The 27514-nt window shown below is 37.6% G+C and overlaps 2 protein-coding genes across 3 annotated transcripts in view; one reads left to right on the top strand and one right to left on the bottom strand.

The window, feature by feature from the left end:
- Nucleotides 1–1701: 1701 nt before the first annotated feature.
- gdap1 (ganglioside induced differentiation associated protein 1) lies at nt 1702–6692 on the bottom strand. 2 transcript variants are annotated; one of them, XM_073864269.1, is made up of 6 exons: nt 6553–6692; nt 4495–4687; nt 2890–3063; nt 2694–2788; nt 2367–2481; nt 1702–2294 (listed from the first exon to the last, which is right to left on the bottom strand). In XM_073864269.1, the coding sequence occupies exons 2-6, from the start codon at nt 4598–4600 to the stop codon at nt 1942–1944; spliced, it is 843 nt and encodes a 280-aa protein (XP_073720370.1). In that variant the 5' UTR covers nt 4601–4687; nt 6553–6692; the 3' UTR covers nt 1702–1941. The 2 variants fall into 2 exon arrangements, with proteins under 2 accessions (XP_073720370.1, XP_055037782.1); XM_055181807.2 differs by lacking the exon at nt 6553–6692 and adding an exon at nt 5090–5422.
- A 253-nt stretch (nt 6693–6945) lies between these two features.
- The window catches only part of jph1a (junctophilin 1a), a 39169-nt gene continuing 18600 nt past the window's right edge, over nt 6946–27514 (top strand). The window contains exons 1-2 of the mRNA XM_055181805.2: nt 6946–7324; nt 8557–9328. Coding sequence (XP_055037780.2) covers nt 6946–7324; nt 8557–9328 — 1151 coding nt within the window. The remainder of the gene's footprint in view (nt 7325–8556; nt 9329–27514) is intronic.

The following is a 27514-nucleotide window of genomic DNA, read 5'->3' as shown; positions in this document are numbered from 1 at the left end:
GTCCCTTAACATGCTCGAAAACTCTTTGAAATTTGGCATAGATGTCAAAGTCGTCCGTCATTGGGGCAAACATGTACGCACATGTATGAAAGTTGGTACGCATATAGATCTCATCGACCCAAACAACTTTCGCCCTCACACCTATTTGACCCGCCCAACAGGAAGTCTGCCATTTTGGATTGTTTAAAAAATGTATGCGGTGAACTTTTAAATACTCCTCCTAGGGAATACATGTGATTGACACCAAACGTGGTGATCATGATGTTGACATTGCACTTGCTAAATTGGGGATTTTTGATATCTCGAACGGTTCTGCCATGGCGAGGCATCAAAGTTGTGTCGAAATCAGAGAAACAGGAAGTGTCTAATATCTATGGCAGAAAATGTCTTATTGTGATGACACGTGGGCTGTATGTTCGGCCAAAGATTCCGATCGCATCGATGTGCCTATTGTGACTCCCGGGTATAGCGCCACCACCAGGCGCCAGGAAGTGTATAAATCACAGAGGTGGATTTTTTTGACAGTTGAGGATTCATGCAATTGACACCAAATGTGGGTAACATGATGCCGAGATATTGTAGATGATAAATTGCGTAGGGATTTTTGATATCTCAAACGCTGTTCCCATGGCAACGCCTCAAACTTTACATTCATTTTTAAGGCATATTTAAGCCTTACAGTTGCATGCGGTAAATACTACTCCTAGAGAATTAATGTGATTGACTCCAGAAGAGATCAACATGATGTCGAGACATTGTAGATGCTAAATTGCAAACGGATATATGATATCTCAAACGCTGTTGCCATTGCATCGCCATTACTTTTATTTCAGACATATTTAAGGTTCTTGGTGGGCTTAGATTAACTTACTTAATTTGTTTGGAACAGCTTGAGGGTAAGTGAGTGATTTTTTTCAAGTGTGGTTTTTTTTTTCATTTTTGGGTGCACTATCGCTTTAAGAATAAAGGGATGCATACAGATGATGCAAACAATACTTATTAGTATTAGGTTTTTTTGCAAAATGTAATGACTGAGTAAGGTCATGTCAAAGATGAAAATGTAATGATTTAAATCAAACTTTGATGCTCCAAATCTCATCATTAGATTATGAGACTTTGGATTTCAAAGACAAGTTTACATAAATGTACTCAATTATTTTTAAAGGCTTTAAAATTATTTTCTTATTTAAAGCTTAAAGACTTATATTTATATTTATGCATTACATTTATGCTAGACAGTTTTATAAGTGACTTACAATGCATTTAATTTATACATTTTAACACTACATGTGTTCCCTGTGATTGAACTCATGACCCTTGCACTGGTAACCCAATGCTTTACCAATTAAACTATACAGGAACACATGATTTTTTTATTTTAACTGGGTTTATCGGTCCAATAACCCGAGGGGAAGCAAGGATATTTTATCTTGGTATTCTTTTCTTTATAATTTGTGCAAGGTACATGCAGACCCTTATAATCAAAAGTCATTCGTTTTTGTGTATTTCATTTCATATTTCATAAGCTTATCATCAACCCAGTTCAAGTTATGTGTACACACTGACCATGTTATATAATCTGAATAAAATATAGCACTTGTGCTAAAATATAGCAATTTTGTTTGATATTTACAGTATATAAATAAATAATTGAGAAATACATTCCTATTTTTTGTGCAGACAAAGGACTGTTACGTGAAATATTACATACATATCATTTAATTTAACAGATGAAAATTCACATCATTATAGATATGCAAAATTGCGTGGCACATTAGAGATGCAGCTGCATGATGTGAAGCCATGACATACAATTTGATATTGTATGACTGAAAATATGCATTCAATTTGTTTCAATAAATGTCATGTACTGTTTGAGCAAAACGTAACAATTCATGATGTACATAGGTCAAGCCAGAGCACTAAGTCCCAATATCTATCTCATGATACAAAAAGTCTCTTTTTGAAGTAATGGAAAGCTAAGTAAGTGGCGCCCCCTAGCAATCCAACTAACAAAGTGGCACCAACAAATGTTGGAGCTTTTCTCTTCGCCACCCTGAATGCAGTTGGAAGCACGGCGGATATGAGGATGTTATTGACTTGTCCGAGCACCCTGCGGAAGGTGGGCCGGTTCAGGACACGCTCGTAATACGTCTCCAGGTTGACCCGGATCCCATTCCCCCAGTACCGGCGGGACAGACCCAGGAACTTGAGTCGGTGAAGAGTGACAGCGAGAGAGACGTCAGCTATACTAAAGAACTCTCCACAAAGCCAAGTCTGTTGGTTTCCCTCTTCTAGAAAGACAAACCAAATATTTAATTATTTTGTTTTTAGATATATTCAATATTATTTTGTATTTCTCTCACCTGGTGTCTCCTCAATCCTCCTTTGCAGCTCTGTCTCTACTTGATCCAGAACATTCTCTAGTTCATCCAAGAGTTTCTTCAGATATTTCATATTATCATGGTCAAACAATTTACTCTAGATGAATGCAAAATAAGTGTTTCATTCACGTGAATCTTTTTACGAAAATCATCAATCAGTCGTTTGCATTGTAAATTTAAATGCACACACTCAAAAGAAAAACATCTTTATTACCATGAGGTCTTGCCAACATCTTCTGTACTCTGCTGCACAGATGCCCAAAGCAGATGAATAATTTAAATTAAATCAATAAATAAATGCTTACTTACCTTTAAGCGTCTCTGTTTTGCAATGTAAGCATCTTTAAGGTCAGGATTCTCTGCTGCTAGTTTCTTTAGCTCCGATTCTGTGTTTCCAATCTGTGCTATACATGTATAAGATAACTTATATTACACCCCTTAACTAAGAAAACTATTATAAGGTAATATATTTATGCAGTTAATACACTCAATCCCTGTGCCTTACTGCGTATGCGGGTGCTGGCATATGCCGGGATGTGGGAGTCCACGGTGATCTCTGGATGAAGGATGCATCCATGGGTGTAGGCGTCCATCTGAAGGGAGTCCAGCAGTTCCCTGTAATGCTGTACTCTATGGTAATAAATGCTCTCCTCCTCTGGGATCAGTTTTGTGGTGTTCTCTATTGCAGACATGGAGAAACCACAAAAAACCTTTCAGGGATATCAAGTGATGTGGAAACAATGATACAGTATGTAAGGAAGATTTTTTTAGGTTAATCATATTAAACCCACCCTTTCTACAAGTCTCATATTATCCAAATTTCTGCACCGGCATACTAAATTTAACACGGTACATTGCAAGTATGTAGCAAAATTAAATAAAGATTCCACACACCACAAAATCATAAACATGGCAGAATTGATATAAATGAAAGAATGATAATTAATTTTTTCTTAACTTTGGTGTATATACTAAATATATTTTTTATTTTAAAAAGGACATTTCACAAGACTTTTAAGATGAAAAAAAAATCATTGGTGTCCCAGAGTATGTATGTGAATTTTAGCTCAAAATACCATATAGATTGCCAATTTGTAGGTGTGAGCAAAAATGTGTTTTTTTTTTTGGGTGTGTCCTCTTAAATGTGCAGTGTGTAAATTTAAGCGGCATCTAGTGGTGAGGTTGTGAATTGCAACCAATGGCTCAGTTCACTGCTCACCCCTCGCTTTTGAAACGCATAGAGAAGCTACAGTAGCCGCCACCGTACAAACATGTCATCTTCAGAGACAACTTAGTAAAGGATAATTTGTCTATTAAGAGCTTCATGGTGGCACAAAATGGCGACTTCCATGTAAGGGGACCCTCGGTATGTAGATAAAAACGTCTCATTCTTAGGTAATAAAAAACATAATGGTTCAATATGAAAGGTCTTTATACACCCCTGATAATATAGTTTTGTATATTATTTTGCATTTCTGTCAAGAGATCCTTCTAAAAATTACACACTGCACCTTTAAATGCAAAAAATGCAAACACTGATCGCCATAATGGTGCTGAAACTCAGTTATGCTGTTAATTATTTTCTCTCTCTCTCTCTATCTCTCTCTCCCTCTCTCTCTCTCTCCCTCTCTCTCTTTCTCTGGACTAAATAGCAGTGCCGTGGTTGGATAGTGCAAATTTAGGGGCGGTATTATCAGAATAACATCCCCTACTGACATCACAAGGGGAGCCAAATTTGAATGACCTATTTTTTTCACATGCTTTCAGAGAATGGTTTACCAAAGTACTAGGTTGATCTTTTTCACATTTTCTAGGTTGATTGAAGCACTATGGACCCAAATACTTAAACATGGAGAAAGTCATATTTTCATGATATGTCCCCTTTAAAAAAATGGTTGCACACACAATACCAGAATACATTTCGTTACAGGTTATGTTTATAACTAAGTATGTGACAAATAAATATCTAAAATCTTGAATTACTTGTAGCAGTTTGCTAACTCATACATTTATTAAATCACGCCCTTCCTAAAATCGACTGTATCCATCAATGCATGCAATTCTGTAATGAAAATATAGTACAGTACATCCAATAATCATCAGTATTTACCATCACAGAAGTTCTGCTCCAAATAGTCCATGATTTGTGTGGGATCGCATATGACATTATCATTGTGAACCAGCACAGGAACTTCTCCAGTCGGGTTCAGACGCATGAACCAGGGCTCATTGTGTTCACTCAGAGGCAGACTCACGTCATATTCCTCACAATGAAGGCCTTTCTCAGCTATTGCCAGTCTCACCTATGATAGAAACACAATGTTTTATGGTTTGGATGATTCTTAATATTCCAGCCAGGCTTGGACTCATTTCATCCAGTGTTTTGCTTTTACAATTAAATATATCTATCTGTCTGTCTGTCTGTCTCTCTATCTATATGGCATAATGATATTGTAGTGCATATTTTATTGCATTTCTATATTTGTTACAATACACTTATGCATATTGTAATGCATATACAGTAGCTACAGTCCATCGCCTCCACATTTAATATCATTCAATATTAATATATGTGCCATTATTAATAATTAACATACAGGCTGTCAAACCGAAAATAGCATTACAATAACAGTGTTCACGCAGCCACCATTGTACCCTTGGGCTGTCCACGCCTCTCGTGCTGTATTTGTGTGATCATCACTTACCTTCTGTGAGCTGAATGACTGCGTCCAATGGTATAATATCAGTTTAGACTCTTTGTTTTGTGTGCTTCTTATGACCTCGCCGCTTTCTTGTGGCACTACATCGTTTTTCATAAGAGTTTCCTGCGATTCGCCGATGTTTTCCACCGCCATTTTATCAGTCACTGGCTGTGTTTCAAAAGCTACTAGCCTATGATAACATTTTTTGGACGTTTGTCAGTTATTCTGTTGCACCTACTGTATGATGCTCAAGACACTGCTGGTGACTGGATGCTGTCTAAGTAGAAAGCTCATTGGGTTTTAAGACACAGCCACAGCCCAGCCTCCAGCAGTGGTACCCATGCAAGTTCTTAAAGGACACGCAACCACATTTACAGTCAAACATCAGTAAATATAAATAATATATGATTTCGCATTTCCACCCAATTTACATAAAATAGAAATAGTAAATTTATAGCACATTCAGACTCATTTAAAATCAAATAAACCTCATTAATTTTACTTAACTGATTGTACTGTATTATCTGTTGTAAATAATTATACTAGTATTTTAGTGTTATTTTCGAAAAGGCCTGTATAAATACAGTGGATACGTGCTTGAAAAATCATATCAACATTAGGTGACAAATAATTTTTATGAAGTTTTAATCGTTTAAGTTTTAAAAAAAAAAGATATTTGGACAGATTTTCAATATTCAATATACAATAAAAAAATTGTCTCAAAGGAATGACAATATCACGTGACATAACATATGACCTATATTTAATATCAGCCTAATTGTGTATTGAGGGTATAATTTTGCAGACTAGTATACTTTATTAAAAAATGTATTATACTATTCATTATCTATTATTCCTTAAAGAAACCGAAATAATTTTATGTAATTGAAGATATAAAGTATATGTATAAAAGGTAGGTTATGCAAGTATATAACCAGATTTTTATAAAAAGATTTTTATGTTGACAGAAACAGCTTTAAATAAATCTATCTAATTCAAGTTTTTCATAAATAATGCTGTTTTCGACAGCCAAATTCACCTGTCTATTGCGCCCTTTCCACTAGGAAACAGGGGGCGCTTTATGAATCAAGCTGCCATTTGAAGAATGTCATGTTTCCACTAGCATCACATATTTCAAAGGGCCCGGAGCACGAGCACTCTAATTAGATTTTCCTTTTTAATGCTCATAACAACGTGCAAAACCTTTGAAAATATTATCGTCAATTACAGATAATGGCAAATAAGAATTAAGGAATTAAAGAAAAAAGGTGGAATGCAAATTTAGAAAATCACAGGTCACTAAATAAGTAAGAAAAAGTTTCCAATGCTTTTAAACAATGTAATCGATGTAAAGTATTGCTCAAATAAAGTTAAACATAAAGGTCTAGAATTTAGCGATGAACAAAATATATTAATTTAATAAAATGTCAGTTTAGATTGATAATAATAAACAAATTAGCACTTACCTTTCAATACGTTCATTATAAATTCCAATTCTAATAAATCTTAAAATATATTTAGTTCAGCGACGTCGAAGTGGGCGGAGCCACGGCCATGACGCAAGAGTATTGGCAGCGTCTCTCAAAGTTGCGCAGCTGTGTCGCCGTGTCTGCCTGCGCAGCGCCTGCGAGTGAAACGCAGCGGCTACAGCGTGCGCGGCTCCGGGTAATGATGTGCTAAGCCTGCCTCCTCATTCATACCCCCACAACCCAAGCAAAAACATCAAACAACACTCCCGTTGCGAGCTATTCTCCCTGTTTTCATCGTTGCTACGCAACTCCGCTGGAAACAAAAACGGTTTAATGAAAGAGAAAGAGAAGAAGCACCGCACGATTGTTTTTATTTTCATCCCATTCTGAATGACGGGCGGACGGTTCGACTTCGACGATGGTGGCACTTATTGCGGCGGATGGGAGGACGGCAAAGCCCACGGACACGGCATCTGCACGGGACCCAAGGGTCAGGGCGAGTATGCCGGGTCCTGGTCCCACGGCTTTGAGATAGTGGGGGTTTACACCTGGCCCAGCGGGAACACGTACCAGGGCTACTGGTCGCAGGGTAAACGGCACGGGCTGGGAGTCGAGACCAAGGGAAAATGGATGTATCGTGGGGAGTGGAGTCACGGGTTCAAGGGTCGCTATGGGGTCCGGCAGAGCACCAATACACCTGCCAGATACGATGGGACGTGGAGTAATGGATTACAGGATGGCTATGGGGTCGAAACGTATGGGGATGGTGGTAAGTGTTGTTTACAAGTCTGACATTTATGTTTGGACCAACTGTCAGGTCACAGGCCATTGCCATTGGGTCTAAATAAAAGTCATGTTAGAAAATACACTTCTTGTGATGAAGGATTGTTTTGTGGTTTAGAATAAATGCACACCATAATGCAAACAACCTTGTGCCAGTCTACTCTATTCATGTAATTCATACCATTGCAATCTGATCCAGCATTTACCTACCTTTTGCATTTCACAGTAGATTCCCAAAGGGCCACACTGATTTAGAGATCTGTGTCAGATGTCTTTGTGACTGTGGTTGAAGTTCGGGTCTGGGATAATGGTGACATTTATGAGCAGTAATTCTAAAAGCAAATTTCATGTGTAGTTGATCAAGTTATAGGTCTTCCTATTTGTATTTCTCCTTGTCAATGCTATAATTGTGAATGAAGGTGCTCACATTGATCTATTGAAAGGATAAAGTTTTATACGCCCATTACAATTGTTTACAAATCCTGATTCTTCAAAATCCTTTTACTTCAAAGCCAAAGTTAGCCGTGACTAATATTCGTATTTACAGTTCACAAAAAGGTATTATTTACAAGCACAGTATATACGACTTGCAATTTGCCATTGAAGATTATTTAACTTTTTTAACCACACTACAACCATACTAAAACCACTATATAAATTATTTAATCATTTATTTGTTACATTATGCATTAATCAGACACTTTTATTCAAATTGACTTACAGCTATTACATAAATATACATTATTTATCATGACCGTTGTGCATTTCTCTACAAAGTGAGCTACAGTATCTCATGATGAAGAGACTATTAAAGTGACACCTTCAAGCTTAATCATTTATTATTACGGGGCAGTTTCCTGGACAGGGTTATATAAATCCAGGACTAGTCCTTAGTTATATTATGACATTTAAGTAGTTTTTACAAACATACTGGTGTGCATCTTGAGACTCGAAATATGTTAAGATACGTCAGTGCGAGATGTTTTTAAATTAAGACAGCTCATACATGCATTTTAGTTTGGGACTACAATAAGCCCTGTCCAGGAAACTACCCCTATGTGTTATTGTGTATTCATCTATTGCACTGGGTTAATCCTAAACTAGTATTTTCCTTGATCATTGATTAACATACATTTTTTTCAGCATTTATTGATATAAATGAAACATCTTCACTGTGTGCTGTTAATGAATATACTACACAATGTTTCTTTTTCTCAGGCACTTATCAAGGCCAGTGGATGGGGGGCATGAGGCACGGTTATGGGGTTCGCCAAAGCGTGCCTTACGGAATAGCAACAATTATCCGTTCTCCTCTTCGCACCTCTCTGGCCTCCTTGAGAAGCAATGGCACCGTGCAGAGCAATGGCACCGTTTTGCAAGATTCTGTTGCAGACACACCGGTTGGCACTCGCGGTGGTTTCGTGTTGAATTTTCACAATGATACCGAAGTCGCCACGGGCAAGAAGAAGGGCCTGTTTCGCCGCGGGTCTCTCTTTGGCAGCCTTCGCCAGCTCCGTAAATCCGACTCCAAAACGTCCATCTCTAGCAAACAGAGTGCTGCGCGGAGCGACGCCACCATGAGCCGCATCAGCTCCAGCGATGCCAACTCCACCATCAGCTATGGGGATGGAGAGGTGCACGATGAGTACATGCCCATGGAGGACCATGTGGACGCCACCACCACTGAGTCTTACATGGGCGAGTGGAAGAATGACAAACGCAATGGTTTTGGAGTCAGCGAGCGATCCAATGGGTTGAAGTATGAAGGGGAATGGTTGAACAACAAGAGGAATGGATACGGATGCACGATATTCCCGGATGGAACCAAAGAAGAGGGGAAGTATAAAAATAACGTACTGGTGCGTGGAATAAGGAAGCAGCTTATTCCTCTTAAAAGTCATAAAACTAAAGAAAAAGTGGACAGGGCCGTGGAGGGTGCTCGAAGGGCGTCAGCTATCGCCAGGACTAAAGTGGAAATAGCAGTTTCAAGGTAAGGCACCTGCTTTTACTGATAAACTCCTGTTTATTAAAGTTAAAATGTGTTATTTGTTTTAACTCAACCAACACTGGCTCAACCAGTGGCATGGGTTTGGGGTGGGTCCATCTTTTCCTGTCTTCCTTTCCTTTCTCTTTAAAAACAAAAATCTTTACTTTTTCAATTCCTTTTGATTACACAAGAATACATGAATACTGTAGCATTACCAAGAACTTAGTCATAGATATCATAAATATAATTTGTAATCATGACATTTTGGCTTTCAAGCTGCTCTGAACACGTGTCCCTCCCCCTTCCAGGCTTCCATAACATTCAAGATTGACACTACTTGTAATTTTAAGCTGTGATGTCTGCATGGTTCAGTTGTATGACTGCATCAGGGGAAACAATTTAGACAATTCATTGACCGTATGTCATACCCATTATTTTTAGATGTAGCTTCACACACTAACAATGTTCTTAGATCAGTGTTTTAGATTCATCGATTCGTCTTCGAATGTGGTTTGTTTGGATGTCTATTGCAGAGTTTGTAGGTTGCGTAACCTTTTAAGAGGACTGGCTTCTATTATTTGTCCATAGCTCAGATTCACAGAGAGGAGTCATGGGATCACGTATCTCATGTAGACTATTGTGATGTTTGTTCTTTTGCCAAGAGCTACTCCAGACAGATATATTAATGACTGTACTATGTAAACTATGTAAAAATGGCACTTTGTACAAATTCTTAGCATCCTGAACAGGTCTTGGGGAACACACGCCGTCATGTTCCTTTACTGATTAGAATATTATTTTTAAACAACATGCGTCAGTCCTCAATTAATCGGGATGAAGATTTAAACATTTTTTACATTAGTACAGAGTATTTGAGGTTACTTGCAGTTATGTTCCATTAGTATGTCAATGTAAAGGATTATCTATGCCTGAGATAATATAGTAAAAATTGTCCTTGTTTTATCCCACTATGTTGAATGAACCTACAGAAAAAAATATGCAGAACAAAAACGTTTCAAAATTTTGCAGAATAAACGTTAAAGCTGCAATCTGTAAAAAAAAAGTTGTTGAATTAAAAAATAGATAAAAAAATCAGTGCTCAAAATACCGAATACGAAAATACGAAAATTTCACATCGACGTTATAGTGACCAAAATCACCACATTTATCAATATTATCATGGTTTTAAAAACAATTTCTAGAAATATAAAAAAGTACTGATGCAAACCAAACTTAAAATAGATTTTACATGTAAGTGCGCTTTTGTTCGCATAAACATCAAATAAATAACGTTAATCATGACACATTTGGGGTCGTTCCACGGTCTAGGTGTAATGCTGCGTTCACACCAGCCGCGGTAGAGGCGTCAAGCTCGAGTGATTTCAATGTTAAGTCAATGTGAAGATGCGTTGATGCGCTTCTGGAGGTCTCGCGGTGCGAATGAGGCGTTTAGCGCAGTGCGGTAGACGTGATTTGGCCTCATTCGCACGAATGGCGCGAATTACGATTTGCCGCGACAAACGCGCGAGTTGAAAAATTTGAACTTTGGCGGAAAAACGGCCCGCGTTAACCAATCAGGAGCTTTCTGATGTGATTACAGGATGCGAGCGGAGTCGCAGAAGCCTCTCCCATGACGCGAATTTCCGCGTTAATGTCTCGATGACTAGAATTTCACACGCAGCTTTCACGCGCGAATGAAGCGAGTAAACTCAAAATGTTTAAGTGGCAAGCTAGACGCGGTAGACGCAAATTTGTCGCCTCAAACGCGGCTGGTGTGAACCCACGGTAAGAATAGAGGACATCAAGCATTTTCGGTTGCGGCGCCTACATTATAGAATGGTTTACCATTAAGACATATTTTTATTCTTTGGCTTTTAATGTAAATTGAGGGTTGAGATATTTTGACAGTGTTGTTATGTGTTAGCTGATGTGAGTTTATGTGTAGTACTTGATTCTGTGAAACACTTTGGTCAACTTCGGTTGTTTTTAAATGTGCTATACAAATAAAGTTGAAGTGAGATAAATGTTCTATCTAGTTCAGATAAAACACAAGTAAGTAAATCAGATTTTCATATAAACACAGGACAAATCAGCAAGTCATCTGTTTGTGTATGTTAAGAAATGGGGTGTACTTTATGACCCAGTAGCAAACTGCAAGACACCTGTGCTCACAGCAATCATGGAAGAAACACGCAGAAAAGAAACTTGCTTTAAACTCATCAGATCACATTATTTAATGGAAAATTAATAGAAAAGATAGATCTGTCTAAAAAATATTAAGTAAACATGTTTCAGTACAACTAGATTTTTATAAATGTGAACATTTTTTTTTTTTTGATTTAAAGTCAGTCAGTGAAGTACTTTCACCACAAACACATGGGAGCAGACTTGAATGAATGTGTTTGTCTCACGTCATTGTTTAAATTGGTTGATGCTGGATAGGGGTTTTCGAACCATGACATTGGCACAGTACGGTAATTAAAAAATGATGCGGTAATACTAACCTTTGGACATTTTTAGTGCGGTTAACCATTCCGTCGTGTCGGATTTCACAGGAAATACTTGAACTTTTTGATCTTTGAATTGCATGATTATGCTACATCTGTAAACCAAAAGAAAGTACCCGGCTACTTGCATGTATTTGCTGCAGCGGATGGAGTGTTTGTATCATGTAAACATGACAATTTATTACATCCTCACATCTGTTGTTGAAACAATTAAAGTTCAAACTGTGGACAGCCTTCGGTCAAAAGGGAATGTAACAGAGCTGGTGCTAAAACAAGAGTTAATATCAACGGGGACGTGTGCGCGCGCAAGGCAGACGCTGGAAGAAAGTAACAGTAGTGTACCTATTTTGTTTGCTGTGTTCCCGGCTTTAACGAACCCTGTTTGCGCTTCCAGCATTACACAAAAGGAAAATGTTTCCGTGTATTTGTATTCTGTGATTCCGTCCGTGTTATCCGCATTACGAAAATCATAGGGCTCTACTAATAAATGAATAGCTTGCCCTTATCTAACTCCACTCTTTAAAATCTAACTGACACTGTGATTGTAAACCAAGAGCGCGTGCCGCATCCGAAGTGCTTGCGCAACATAACGCACAGTGCGTAAACATTACCGATCACTTAATGAACTGTTGTTATTGTTTTATCGCGAAAATTTATATCAGCAAATTTATTGTTAACAAATTATCGCCCAGCACTACTTTTAGCTAGGGCTGTCAAAAGATTAATCGCGATTAATCGCATCCAAAATAAAAGTTTGTGTTAACATAACAAATGTGTGTGTATGGTGTATAATTATTATTCATATATAAAAACACACCCAATTATGTATATATTTAAGAAAAATTTATTATATTTATATATAAAATATTTATATTCATATATAATATAAATTATATAAATGTATATACAGTATTTAAATGCAAATATTTCTTAAATATATACCTGAATGTGTCGGTATTTATATATACATAATATTTAGACACAGTACACACACATATGTTATGTAAACACAAACTTTTATTTTGGATGCGATTAATCGCGATTAATCTTTTGACAGCCCTACTTTTAGCATAGCTTAGCATAATCCATTGAATCTGATTAGACCATTAGCATTGTGCTAAAACATAACCAAAGAGTTTTGATATTTTTCCTATTTAAAACTTGACTCTTCTGTAGTTACATCGTGTACTAAGACCGACGGAAAATTAAAAGTTGCGATTTTCTAGGCAGATATGTCTAGGAACTATACTCTAATCCTGGTGTGATAACCAAGGACTTTGCTGGCAAGGCAAGGCAAGGCAAGTTTATTTGTATAGCACATTTCATACACAAAGGTCATTCAAAGTGCTTTACATAGAAATGAGAAAACAAAAATCAAAGATACATGAATTTAAAATATCAATTAAAATAAAAAATAAATGTGATTTAAATAAAAACTGTTTAAATGTGTGAAAAAGAATAAAACAGGAATAAAAGTATAAAACAATTAAAAATATGAATAAAAACAAGAGAAATAACTGACTGGCGTAACATAGCTGCAGGAGGCACAATGATATTACGCAGTGGCTGAAAATAGTCCCCTGCTATTGAAAGTAACCAGCAAGGGGACTATTTTCAGCCACTGCGTAATATCATTGCGGATTCCAAAATGTTAAAAATCAAATGTTTAACTCTAGGGCCATATTTTCAAAAAAAAGTGGAGTGTCCCTTTAAAGGGGCCATGGCACAAGACTTTTTTAAGATGTCAAATAAATCTTTGGTGTCATAGAGCACATATGTGAAGTTTTAGCTCAAAATACCATATAAATAATTTATTATATCATGTTAAAATTGGCACTTTGTAGGTGTGTGCGAGAATGTGCCATTTTTGGTGTGTCCTTTAGAGCAGTGGTTCTCAAACTTTTTCTGCGTGCGGCCCCCCTTGTGTACGGTACATTCCTTCGCGCCCCCCCCCCCCCCAAAGACAATTTATGACAAAAACTGTTCTAAAATTTTACATTTTTATTTAACAAAACATATTAAGTTATACAAAGTAGTGCTGTTGGTTAGTAGCCTTGTTTTTTTTTAGGTTTAATTACACAGAATTCATGATAAATGAATGTATTTTATAAAATGTCATAAAACTGGGGCCCCCCTGGCACCATCTCGCGGCCCCCCTGGGGGCCCTGGACCCCAGTTTGAGAACCACTGCATTAGAGAGACAAATTTCAACGACCTATTTTTTCATGTGCTTGTAGAGAATGGTTTACCAAAACTAAGTTACTGGGTTGATCTTTTTCACATTTTCTAGGTTGGTAGAAGCACTTGGGACCCAATCATAGCACTTAAACATGGAAAAAGTCCGATTTCCATGCCATGGCCCCTTTAAAGCTAGAAATATAATTACGTTTTAACGTGTACGCGAGCGTTCACGTACAGTGCAGGTGATGCATCGAATATTAAAATATTTGTAACCACGCATACTTTTAACTGTACTGTTTATAGGTTGCGCATGCTTGCATGGTATAAAAGGTACTTAGGAGATATCTTATACGACTTACGGGACAGTAATTAAGGTGAGTTCTCTTGTGAATAAAGCTGGATTTTAATCACAGAAGTTTAATTGCCTTGTCTGGGACACCGCTACATTGAATTAAATGTGTAACCTTTGTGTATTCAATCTAGAGCAGATGAGAGTAATAAACATTTTTCAGTAATTGATTTTAAGTTGAGACTACTGAGTCGTTGCTGTGTGTATGTGCACATACATGTGCTTGTGTACTTTATTCTGGTACAAGTTAATGATCACCCAGATTATTAATATATATAACATGATATATTCAGTAGAAAGCATTTGTGGTCCTATTGGTCATAATATGCTTGCTTAATATGACTAGTTGATTTTTCAGCTTCTGGGAAAAAAGGTTTTAGGATACATACTTTGAATTAAAATGCACAAATCTGAAGCAATAAAACCCAACAAATGAAGAAGGGACAACACTTTAAAGAACAAATAATATTTATTTTATTTTCATGTGCGCATTTAAGAAACAATGTTATGGATTTGACATTTCTCTGTTAAAAACATGTTTGCCTGGCACATTCAGATTGCTTACCGACAGTTCCTTTTTTTTAAACACTGTATAATCTATGGCGCATTAAGGAATGGTAAATACTCAGAGCAAAGTTTTCGAGAGCATGTACTGGGTGGCCCGAGCAGAGTACTGTATCTGGCATTTGTCCTCAGTGTGGCTTATCTTCTGTGGTTACACCCCAGTGGGTCGGGGTTATAGGATTCATACTCCAGGGTCATTACAAGTGCTACGAAATGAAAGGAAAGCCATTTTACTATGCATTACTTGCATTACTTCAGTATCAGCTGAGCAAGAACTTGTTTGTAGGCTAACAGCTGGACTCTTGGCAGGCCAGGAGGCTTAAAAGAAATACAGAGATTAAACATTTTGTTATGCCTCTCGGATCATAAACTATTGAAATAAGCCAAGAAGTATGAATGTTTTTGTGCTTTTATCCAGACAAACCATTGCTCCTCTCTTGACTGTGTGTTTATAGGACAGTCTTGCTATTTTAATATGGTGGTGCCCAGAACTTGTGTCTATGTATCCCTATGAAAATAAGTCCTAAACTATCTTTTACTTCACCATGTCTTCCTCGAAAATATAAACTGCACAGATCCCCTTTTGGACCCCCACTTTTTTCAGGGGCAGGGCTCTTGCTGCAGCCAACATAATTTGCTATTTAAGGTGTTAGCTGGAAAGGTTAACTAGCGCTCTTGTGTTCACTATGAAAAGAATTGTGATAGAAACTATTACAGGTTCACATTACAAAAGGGATTGTCGATTCATTTGGGGGTAGACACACAGGGGTGTGTAACAATATGACCATCAACATACAGCCCTATGCACCTAGTACATCTCTCTCTCCCTCTCCCTTTCTCTCTCTCTCTCTCTCTCTCTCTCTCTCTCTCTCTCTCTCTCTCTCTCTCTCTCTCTGTTGTGTCAGCAGCACAGAACTCTAACGCACTAAATAAGGCGAGGATGGAGTCAACTTATCAGCTCTGGACAGAAATACATAAGCCAGCAGCAGTTGATACAGTAGCCCATAGCTGGCTGCCTGTCATCAGCCTTACGTGCCAAAAGAGTTCACAAATGTATATCATCAATCATAACAATGACTTCATCTGCCTTTGTTTTGTACTCAAATACAAGCAGACAGACATAAACAGACACACACAGAATAAGTAATTTCTACAAAAAATAAATGTATTATTATATTAAAATAGCTGCTTTACATACTTTATTTGTCATTTCTGAATAATAATAAATTAATTTTACACTACATAAAAATTTCATCCATAAAGTCATCCATACCTAAACTGGTTGTAAAAAATAAATAAATAGTGGTAATTCTCTACAGATAATGCTAAGTTAATCATGACAAGCAGGTAAATGAGAGGCGACACTGTATACAAGGTTTAAAAAATCTAATGCTGATTTTAGTGTACAGGAAAGAACAAACTCTGATTGGTTGCAGAAGTTATCCATTACCTGAGTCGCCCAATCCATCTCCTTTCTTTATTGCTGTGGCTGAACCGAAGCAAGTGATTTTTTCATGATGACAGGTTATGAGTGAGTAGCCGATCTAAGCTCAACACAGGCCCATGTGAGAGTCACTGTACCCCAGAGCTTCACTAAAATTAAACGTGCTGATGCCGAACTCTTCGATGGTGCCCTGATTAGACCTTAATATGAGCAACACATAAAAAGACTGCAGCTATCAAAGTTTTAATTAATGCGTCTCAGAATTAGGACGCATAAATTAAAAGGGTGGTGAAAATTGGTGGTCACATGGTCACATTTCAATATGACTTAAAATATTGTCACAACCACGCGATATTTATAATATTTATCAATATTAAAATAGTCACTGGTATCCACAGAATGTGTCTGTAAAGTTTCAGCTAAAAATACATCACAGATCTTTCATTATACGATGTTGAACATGGCCATATGTTGCTGCAATGAAAAACGCGCTGTTTGGTGTGTGTCTCTTTAAATGCAAAGAAAGCTTCTGTTTCCCTCCCCGTATGCAAAGTAGGGAGTATAGTGCTTACACATGTGCTTTGGACTAGATCAAAACATGTGTCTCTGGCAAAAGTTTGAACTACGTCCTATGAGCAGTCATGGGTGGGGCGTAATCATTGTGACATCACATTGATAGGGGATCTAACAGCCTGTTTTGTGTGACTGTTGCAGTTTAAAGGAGATTACACAAAGAAGAATATGGATTTGTATAATAACAGGATATTTTTGCACACACATTTGCGACTCATTTTCTGATAGAAACCAATTTAAAAGTGCACTTTTTAGGCGACGGGGGCTTTAATTTGTAGTATTCTGCAGTGTAAGTGGTTAATATTGACCATTATTTTTAGACAATATTGTTTATATAACTGTCAAACCAGTCATCGGTAGCTTTGATATGTGACAACTAACTCTTATTAATTTGCAACTACGTCACCTAAGTTCTATTAATTTGAAAATACATGTCAATTTACTCTTAATATTTTGCAACTATGTCAACTAACTTTTATTAATTTGCAACTACATGTAAACTACCTTTCATCATTTTGCAACTACGTCAACTATAACTCTCATTAATTTGCAACTACATGTAAACTAACTCATTAATTTGCAACTACATGTCAACTAACTAATTAATTTGCAACTGCGGGCCAGATTTACTAAAAGGGGCAAATTAGCGTGAGAGCGCAATTCCAAAAAAGCGCAGATAGGAGTGGTAATATCTGCAGGTAATTTACTAAAAACACAAATTAAATAACACAGCCGCAACATCTAGTTTTCATAATGGCCAACGCTACAAAGAGCAGCGCAAATTAGTTTAGTGTCGTAAATCACGTTGCGTGAATCATTTAAATACTCTCCTCCCATAAATTTTGTGTCTGAAAGGGAAACTCCTAGAAATGCATATGCAATAAGGTCAGTCGCAAAAAAACTAGATCACATTTTTTTTCAGCAATAATTATCCACTGTAAGTCTTTAGTAAATCCCGACTGTCATATTTAACGCCAAAATGTTAGTTTGTGCTGGCGCAAGCTGTTAGTAAATCTGGTCCTACAGGTCAACTTACTTTCATTAATTTGCAACTACATCAACTAACTCTCATTAATTTGCAACTGCGTCAACTAACTCTCGTTAATTTGCAACTACATGTCAACTTACTCTTATTATTTTTCAACTAAGTTACCTAACTTCTATCAATTTGCAAATACGTAAACTAAGTCTCATTAATTTGCAACTACATGTCAATTTAATCTCATTATTTTGCAACTATGTCAACTAACTGAACTAACTAAAAAAATAACACAGGCGCAACATCTCATTTTCATAATGGCCAACACTATCTATTAAGAGCAGCGCAAATTAGTTTAGGGTCGCCTATAAGCAGAGCTTATTCTCCTCAGGTGCAAGTGATTTACTAACACCTGATGCGCTTGAGTTCAGCACCACAAACATCACAGCTGAAAATGCAGGGTGTGAAATCACAGCTAACGAAGCCATAGGACACTGAAAAGAACCGGAGGATCAAAAATTAAATGTAAATCGCGTCGCGTCACTTGCGTGAATCATATAAATACTCTCCTCCCATAAATTTTGCATTTGAAAGTGAAAATTAAAAGAAATGCCTATGTAGAAATACCTATGCAATAAGGTCAGTCACAAAAAAACTAAACCCCACAATTTTTTAGCGCTAATTACCCACCTAATTAACGCCAAACTGTTAGTTTGTGCTGGCACAAGCTGTTAGTAAATCTGGTCCTACAGGTCAACTAATTGACATTAATTTGCAACTTCATCAACTAACTCTCATTAATATGCAACTACATCAACTAACTCATTCATTTGCAACTGCGTCAACTATATTCATACTAACTTTTGTTAATTTTCAACTACATGTCAGCTTAACTTTATTCCAGGACAGGAATTATCTTAGTCCTAGTTATAGGCAGCACAGTGTTGCCTAGCCTGCCACAATATAGCTTAGCTATTTCATAGACCTTGCTTTCCATTTGTGTTAGTTCCCATTAGTTACTACCTAGTCATCATTAAAGATACTCATATTCTCATATTGTTGTCATTAAAAGTTGTTGATAAGACCCATATCATTGATATAATAGATGTATAGACTTTCGTTTTTAAGCGAACATTACATTTATTCGCTGAATGACTCACCAGCACTATATCACCTTTACATCTTTTTCTTTGCCACCACCTTTTACTAAGCTCAGTAGGGTTCAAATCTTTACACCTTTCTTAGAGGCCTTAGAGCCCTTTAAGACACTACATGAATATATGAGTCATTCCAGAGCCAAGTGGATTAATAAAACATTGCTTTTACGTTGCATAATATCGGATTAATAGAAAACTGTCTCTTGTTCCGCTTTAACCTGTAATAGAAGGGCCATATGGATGTGTTTGCTCATGAATAAGGCTGGTCAGGTGGAAGACGTGCCCACTTCACCTGCAGTCTGTATTGACTGCAGGCTGAGAGGAAACAGGAAATGGTCCTCCTCTAATTAAAATAAAGCTCAGTGGGTTCTGTTGCCAAGCAGTCTGACCTTTTCTCCAACAGGGTGCTACGAATGTCGAAACATCAAGTGCAATGTACGTGAGCGTGTATACAACGATTCGCTTGAATGCACAATATGAAATGTCTGGCTCTGCTGGAAGATGTGTGTTTGCATTGGTGTGTTTGTGCACGCACCTCAAGTGAGTATATGTGATCACGAGCGCGTGCTATAGCCTTTTATGCTTGGTTTGTAAATGTTCATGTTATTTGTTAACACAGGGCCAGATGATGTGTAGAAGCACCTGCTAGAGTGCTGTAGGGTTGCCATGGCGATCACATCAAGTCATCCTATCATCCACGCACTGCTTTTCCGCAATAGAAGTGTTACTGCGAGCCAGGCAGATGGTTCTCTCCTACTTCCAGTTTTTTATTTCATAAAAAGCGAAAAATAGAAAGTAAGGGCAGTGTTTTTACTGTACGCTGATCATGAGATGAAACACAGGATGCCCATCCGGTTACATTGTACATTTACACTAACCTCCTTTGGTAAATTGTGTAAATTGTGAGCTGAATGTTTTATGTTTTGGCCGTTTTTTTTGTGTGTAGAAAGCATAGACTATGAAAAAGATAGACGACGCGACGTCGCCTCCCTCCATTGTAATGAATTGAAGCCAAAAATGTCCGACCATGGTCGCCGCCATTTTACGTAAAAACGTCAATTTGGAGCCAAGGCATGCGCAGAAGGAATCGTCCGTGGAGCCAGAGGCGGAGCCGCAGTATCAAACTTCCGCCCAAACGCTCGCGCAACCAATTCAACCACGCCAATCATAACGACACGCCCCATTTCTATAGCATCAAATTACTAGCTAAAATTAAACTCATCATAAAAATGAACACTTGAACATATATCAGCATGATAACAACTACTTGAAAGGACCAAACCCATCTTTCGGTAACTTTTACTGGAAGTGTAAATATTTTTTTTATTTAGAGCAGAGTCCCAGTCGTTTGAATGGAGAGGGCGGGGTTTATGACTTGTACTGCAGCCAGCCACCAGGGGGCGATCAAAGAGCCAGAGTCTACACTTTCCAAGACTTGTGAGGCACACCCGGCAGAAAGTCATTAATGTAGAAACACACACACACAGAGACATTTCCAGAGTGACTTGGCGGATCATTTTAAGTACTTAAATAGTCAAGGACTACCAGTAAATGTATATCAAAGAGAGTTTCAAGAGCTAATTCAGACACCAGATATTTTTCATTTAATCACAGCTGATTTTTTCCACTATTTTTCCAACCAAGCATCTGACTATGGTAATAAGTGCCGATTAGTAATGTTAGCCCCCTTTAGACTTTTGCCATATGTACCAGTGGGGGCCGGTGACTTCTTTTTTCGAGGGCGCTCGATGCGAAGTTTGTCACAACATATATGTAGCCCATCATGTGTGTGGTTCATAATTTTTAAATATGTGTTCTGCGCATCAACCGATCCTATGTGCATCACGTGTCTTGTCAAAATAAGTGCCTGTTGCAGACGCATCTAAAGGGTTTATAATAAAAGAGACACTCGCGTTGCCAGATACTCGCATAATCTCATGCCTAATTAGAGTTTACTGTTAGGGAGTGTCTTGCGTGTATTTTGTGAACACAACTCTTTTATCATAAATGGTTTTGACGCGTGTGCAGCAGGCATTTATTTTGACAAAACACGTGATGCACATGGTTCACTTGACACAACAAACACATATTTTGAAAACACAAGCAACACACATGACACTCCGAACACATATTTTGAATTTGCGCCCTTCGGATGAGCAGTCACGAGCCGCCACTGAAATGTACATTGTAATCAGGTCACTGACCTAAGTATAAATAAGATCACAGACTTCACCTATATGTCCGGCCAGCCTAGTACGTCACAACCATACAAAATTTATTGTAATAAATGTATAAATAAAACTATATTTCATTACACAAGATTTCATAAGCATCTTGGATTATGCACATCATGATGTTTCTATTTTGGTTTTAAAATACTTCATCCACATTTTATGCACAGCTTCATATTTTGCATCTCTGAATGCCAGTAGCTTCATCTCTCCATATGTTCACATGTAAAGTATGATGTGTCTGTTTTGTGTAAGTGTTGTTAGTTATATCAACACATTCATTCATATAATGGCTGACTGCACCATCATTGTTTATGTTTAGATTACTGTGTCTATGTTCTTCATACCATTTGCATTTAAATAATTTGCAAGTCAACACAACTAGGATAATGAATCATGGTTGTGTTTTTTAGCAAGCCATTAATAATGTCAGCATAATTTCACATTCTCACCTGTTGCCTCCTGTCCAGCATCACACACTGTACATTCATAAATGAAACATTGTGCTAATGGCATATAATTTAAAGTATGCTAAACGCTACATTAAAATATCTGAGTGATTATTTGAAGTGTGTTCTTCAAGTCTATAATTGACTGAAAGTCATTTGGGTTTCAAAAGACATGGATGAATAAAGACCACATTTTAAAGGCAGGATAGGCAGGAATTATCTAAAAAAAACTTTTTTACAAATTTGTTTAAACTGTCTTTATATACCAATACATAATTAAAATCACTCTCTCTCGCGACCATGGCTACCACCCCTGTTGCTATGGGATCTGCCCACACATGCGCACACCCGATTGATTTGAACTTGCAGGAGGCACTCTAGGAAGAACAAAAGTACGGCAGAGAAAGTGCATTCAGAACTCACAGTACCTGCATATCCAGTCAGCAAAGGCAAACAAGGCAAAAAAAGAAATAAACGAAGAAATCAAACGAGAGTAAATATCGCGTGGCTTTTCCTTGAGTCGACGATGTGGTAGCGGTATGGTCTCCGGAGTGTAGTCCTCATCAGAGTCAAAAATGCTTTCATCATGGAAACTCTTACATGCAAAACACTGTATATTTTATGAATCTTCCACAAAATTCACCTTCATCACAGTGTAACTGATGGTAATAAAAAAACTTGTATCAATGCAACCTGTTTTTAGCTTTGTCTTATAAATATAACTAGCTCGTTTGTTACCGAATCAAAAAAAATAATTTTAAACTTTACCAGTATCGATATGCTAGCTTAATAGTGAGTACTAAAAGCCATCCTATTTGTTTAGATTCATAGTGATAAAGTTAGGTGCATTATTACATGTGATTCTGACATGATGTTACTACATGCACCGCGTTCCTTCCTTTCGGCTTGTCTGAGGTAAATGCTTCTCCCAGCAGAGCCGGTCAGCGTCGCGCGTTCATGTGTTTTAGGGGCGTGGCTTTAGTAGAAACCCAGAAGGGAGGGGGTGGAGTGAATGGAAAAATGAGCTGTGTTTAAAACAGTCGTGAGAGGTCTACAGACACTCAATTTTTATACTCTCTTTTTCAGAGTACTTACATTTTACTTATGTATTGGTATATTAAAACAATTTAAACAAATTTGTAAAAAAGTGTTTTAGATAATTCCTGCCTATCCTGCCTTTAATGCAGTGTACCTATTCATGCAGTTAAAGAGCACCTATTTCATTGCTAAAAAACAATGCTATTTTGTGTATTTAGTATAATACAATGTGTTTGCGTGGTTTATGGTTAAAAACACATTGTTTTCCACATACCGTACATTTTTGTAGCTCCAGATTTGAAAAGCGTTGTGTCCCTAATTGGCCTGAATACGTCTGACGTCAGCAGGAAATGTGACGCTTCTTAACATGTTTGAAAGATTCAGTCACAATGCAATGCTAACAGGAGTTAACTTACAGGCTGTGAGCTTGAAGTGGGAGGAATTATTATAATGTCTGTCTTTACTACATCACCAATCCCAGAAAGTAAACTGTTGCCTACAATCCTTGTGTTTGTTGTAGTCCAAGAAAAGAGATTTACATTGTAGATGATAACTCGCGTCATTGTTTACTTTGGGGTTTGTACCTTTTGCATATCGTTAACATGTAGGCTACTAATACACACTTACACACCAAAGGAAATGTAAAATCGTGAATGGGACAATAGGACCAACGCTTCATCATCTTTTGTAATACCCTAAAAAGATTTGTTATTCAAAGTAAGTGATTTAGCTAAAAGTAGTTTTAGTAGTTTTTCATGCAAATAGACTTTCCAACACAATACTGATGTCTTTGAATGATTTATGATTGAGAATCAGAGTTTGATTTATATCCCTGCCTTCTACACTGTCAGAAGAAATGGTCCCTAGCTATCACAGGGGTGGTATTCTTACAAAAATTTGGTACATTGTTACCAAAGAGTGCATATTAGTACCTTTAAGGTATATATTGGTACCAAATGTATATCTGTATTAGGACCTTTTTAAAGGCTACTGCCCCGATGACAGCTTGGGACCATTTTTTAACATATTTTTCTGATTGTGTAGTTATCTCTGTCATAGCATCTTTTGAGGAAGATTTTGGTCTGATGAATGAAATTTAAGTATCTCCTTTTAAACAGAATATGTGGGAGGAAAAAAGGTCAAGAGAGAGAGAGAGAGAGAGAGAGAGAGAGAACTGCCAACATTGTTTTTCAGGATTTTTTTTCAGGAAGCAGTTTGTGGTTTCAGAACCTTCATCTTAACCACTATATAAAGAAACTGGTCTCAGATCAGTAGTAGATGCCAGCTCTTATCAAAATAGGCCAATGGCCTGAGGGAGACCAACCAATCCTGAGGGTAGATAGGCAGTCGTTTGTGCCGGCCGTGGCCTGAAAAGAGGTCGAGTGGAGGGGATGAAATTCAAGTGCACCATAAAATTAGAGGGGTGCAGAGATGCATACCATGGTTTCAAATACCCGGAGGTCCTGTAGTAGGTACACACATAAACTGAAGCATTTCGAAGAAGTGGAGAATAAGAATACTTAATTGTTCAGAGAATTATGTTTCTGTATCTACACTTGATTTACTGCTTGGGTCATTCATATTTCACTACAATATCTCAAAAGGTCTTGTATACATTGGGGCCAAAATAATATATTTTAAAATAATCAGAAAGTTCTAGATTTTAAAAACTTGCATTTAATGCTGACAATATAAAATTGAATTAAAATATGTAATATGAATGTAATATAATAAAAATATATTGATGGTCTCAGGCTTTTGGAGACTCTTTGTAAGACTTACCCCATAACCCCTAAAACCCTAAATTGAGTCGTCTGGAAGCCTATGACATTTCATCACTTCCCTTACATACTTCACAGTGTCTTCATGAGGACAAGACAATAGTGGTTATTATGTGACCATCAGAAATAAATGCACATGTGTGTCAAAATTTGAGGCTCGGCAGAATGCACCACTTTGTCCCCCAATGCTAAGCTATTTTTGATCTAGCAACCAGACTATCGCAAAACATCTGGCTTAAAACAGTCTTTGTCAAAGAAGTTTGTAAAGAAGCAATAAAAAGCATGAACACAGGAGGGAACAGTTCTGTAATACAGTGATACTATATTGGATATTGTACACCATACAGTAGAGTCAAGATTTCTTTAGACACCCTGTTTTGCATCGCTCCTCTTTACTCATTTTGCTTGCAGTTCATCCAGAATTACTAGGTTTGAGTTTATCCCAGCATTTATTTTGTGTGTTTGATGCTGGGTTATGTAATACTTATTGCAATAGCCTTGAAAAGAATAAAATCCCTGCCTAATGCGTATGCTGCCACAGCCCAATCTGGTCATATGTGAGGAGATAAAAACAGTGTGTCGGGTGTTATTTAGGGATTTGAGAAGCAGGTCACCTCTTGATTTCCGTCTATAAGCTTGTGTTTTAGCATGATGCGTGCTTCCTTAAATCTGTTCGAGGTACAAATGATCCCAAAACGTGTTAGTCTTCATGATGATTTGGTGTGTTAATAATTAAAGGAAATAGTCAAAAAAACTAACAAATTTAAATAAAGAATTTTCATGTACACATGACAACAATGTCGAAATGATCGCATTTACATGGATCCGCGCAGACGACTAAAAACTGACTTTGTAAGGAAACACTACATGCTTGCGCACATACAGTACATGTACATTTGTAACAATACAAATAAATTTTTGTTTTGTTTAGACAAATGATGAGGTACTTTTTCTACTACAAGTGACCCTGCATAAAGCTGCAAATATTGGTAAACTTTGTTGGCGAAGTGTTAAATTCAGTATCATTCTTGATTAGCACATACAGTGGCAAGAAAAAGTATGTGAACCTTTTGGAATTTCATAATTTTCTGAATTAATTTGTCATAAAATGTGATCCGATCTTCATCTGAGGATATTGACAAACATAATGTGTCTAATAAGAATTACACAAAATAAAATCTGATCTTTCATGTCGACAACTAGCCTGGGTGCCAGCCGATCTTAGCCCCGCCCACAAGAATTTGAAAACGGGAAGATCGGTCTGGGGTTTCTCCGTTGAGGAGCTACTATGCTAAGACAAATGCTGGTCGAACCAATCAAATTGTCAGGGCGGGCTTTATACGATGATGGACAGATAATCAACAGTAACGTAATGAACCACGTCACCAAAGAGCGCGTGTGTTGAATGGCTGCCGCTGTAAAGTTCAGATGTGTGGATTCTGACATTGAGTCTGTTCTAAAAGATATCGACAGAGCATTGGTTTTAAAAGAGGAACAGAGAAACGTGAGCAGGGCATTTGTTGATGTTTTTGCCGTCCTTCCTATTCGGCAAAAGTTGGTCGCAACTGAAATGGCTAACGTTATCACGGCGATGCAACTCAGCGTGCACGACGAGATGGATATAATTAGCGGTCGTTGCCAGCTTCTTTTCGGAAGCCCGGAATCATGGTTGCTGAATAAGTGGAGGGACATGCTAGGCTCCAATATTTTCAAGCCAACGTAATGGGTATCGTCGTGGATGAAGTTCACCTAACGTACAAATGGTAAGAGATAGTCTTACTCTATGACTTAGTAAATACTTCATGTTGTGATATAAACGAAATGTTGTAAACATAATAGGTGTTGATGTACATTCGCTAACTCAGTATAATCACAATGTTGTGTCATTGTAGCATTGTAGCATTGTGTCAATAACTAGCAGTTCGGTCAGGCTGCAAATACGTAATTTCAACATACATCACACACTCCGTTGCTCTGATTGGTCGTAGGTCTATCCAATTGAGTGCAGAGGCATTTTTCGGTTGAGACACGGCTCATAATTATAGCTCAATGGAGCGGTATCAGACTCAAATTCTGACTAGAATTGAGTATGGCAACGTCAGGCTAGTCGACAACCAAAAAACCTTAAAGTGCTTGTGGAAAAAGTATGTGAACCCTTAAGTTAATGACCTCAAAAAATCTAATTGAAGTCAGGTTTTAGCACACCTGGAGTCTGGTTAAGATAATACAATTACATTTTTACATAGGTGCTGACTACAGCTACTTTGACTGATAAAACCCCCTCAAACTTTTGGATTTTGCTCTGCACAAGAAGAGCATGCTTATGTTAGCCATCCCTTGCCAAAAATAGCTTTCAGGGGGGCTACGATCAAGAATTGTTGCTTTACATAAAGGGTTACAAAGTTATTTCAAAGACTTTAGAAATTCACCAGTCTACATCTACAAATGGAGATGCTTTGGGACTGTTGCTACTCTACCACGAAGTAGTCGTCCAGTCAAAATGACACTAAGTGCACAACGAAGACTCATCGAAGACTCATAAAGAAACAACCTCAAATAACAGCCAAAGATTTGAAGGCATCATTGGAACTTGCTAACATCTCTGTTCATGAGTCTACAATACGTAAAACACTGAACAAGCAGGGTATCCACGGCAGGACACCACGAAGGTTTTGATTGAACTATTTGGAAAAGCACACAGCGCTACATCTGCCATAGAAAGGGCATGGCATATTATCATGAAAACATCATCCCAACTGTAAAGTATGGTGGAGGAAACATCATGATTTGGGCCTGCTTTGCTGCATCAGGGCCTGGCCAGCTTGCAATCATTGAGGGGAAGATGAATTCCCAACCATATCCGACAATTTTTTAGGACAATGTGAGAATGCCTGTATGTCAGTTGAAACTGTGTAGAAGGTGAGTGATGCAACGGG

The sequence above is a fragment of the Misgurnus anguillicaudatus genome, chromosome 25 (genome assembly GCF_027580225.2).
Source record: "Misgurnus anguillicaudatus chromosome 25, ASM2758022v2, whole genome shotgun sequence".
In the NCBI taxonomy this organism is placed as follows: Eukaryota; Metazoa; Chordata; class Actinopteri; order Cypriniformes; family Cobitidae; genus Misgurnus; species Misgurnus anguillicaudatus.
The sequence above is the reverse complement of the archived record's forward strand: the minus strand, read 5'-3'. Positions and strand labels throughout refer to the sequence as shown.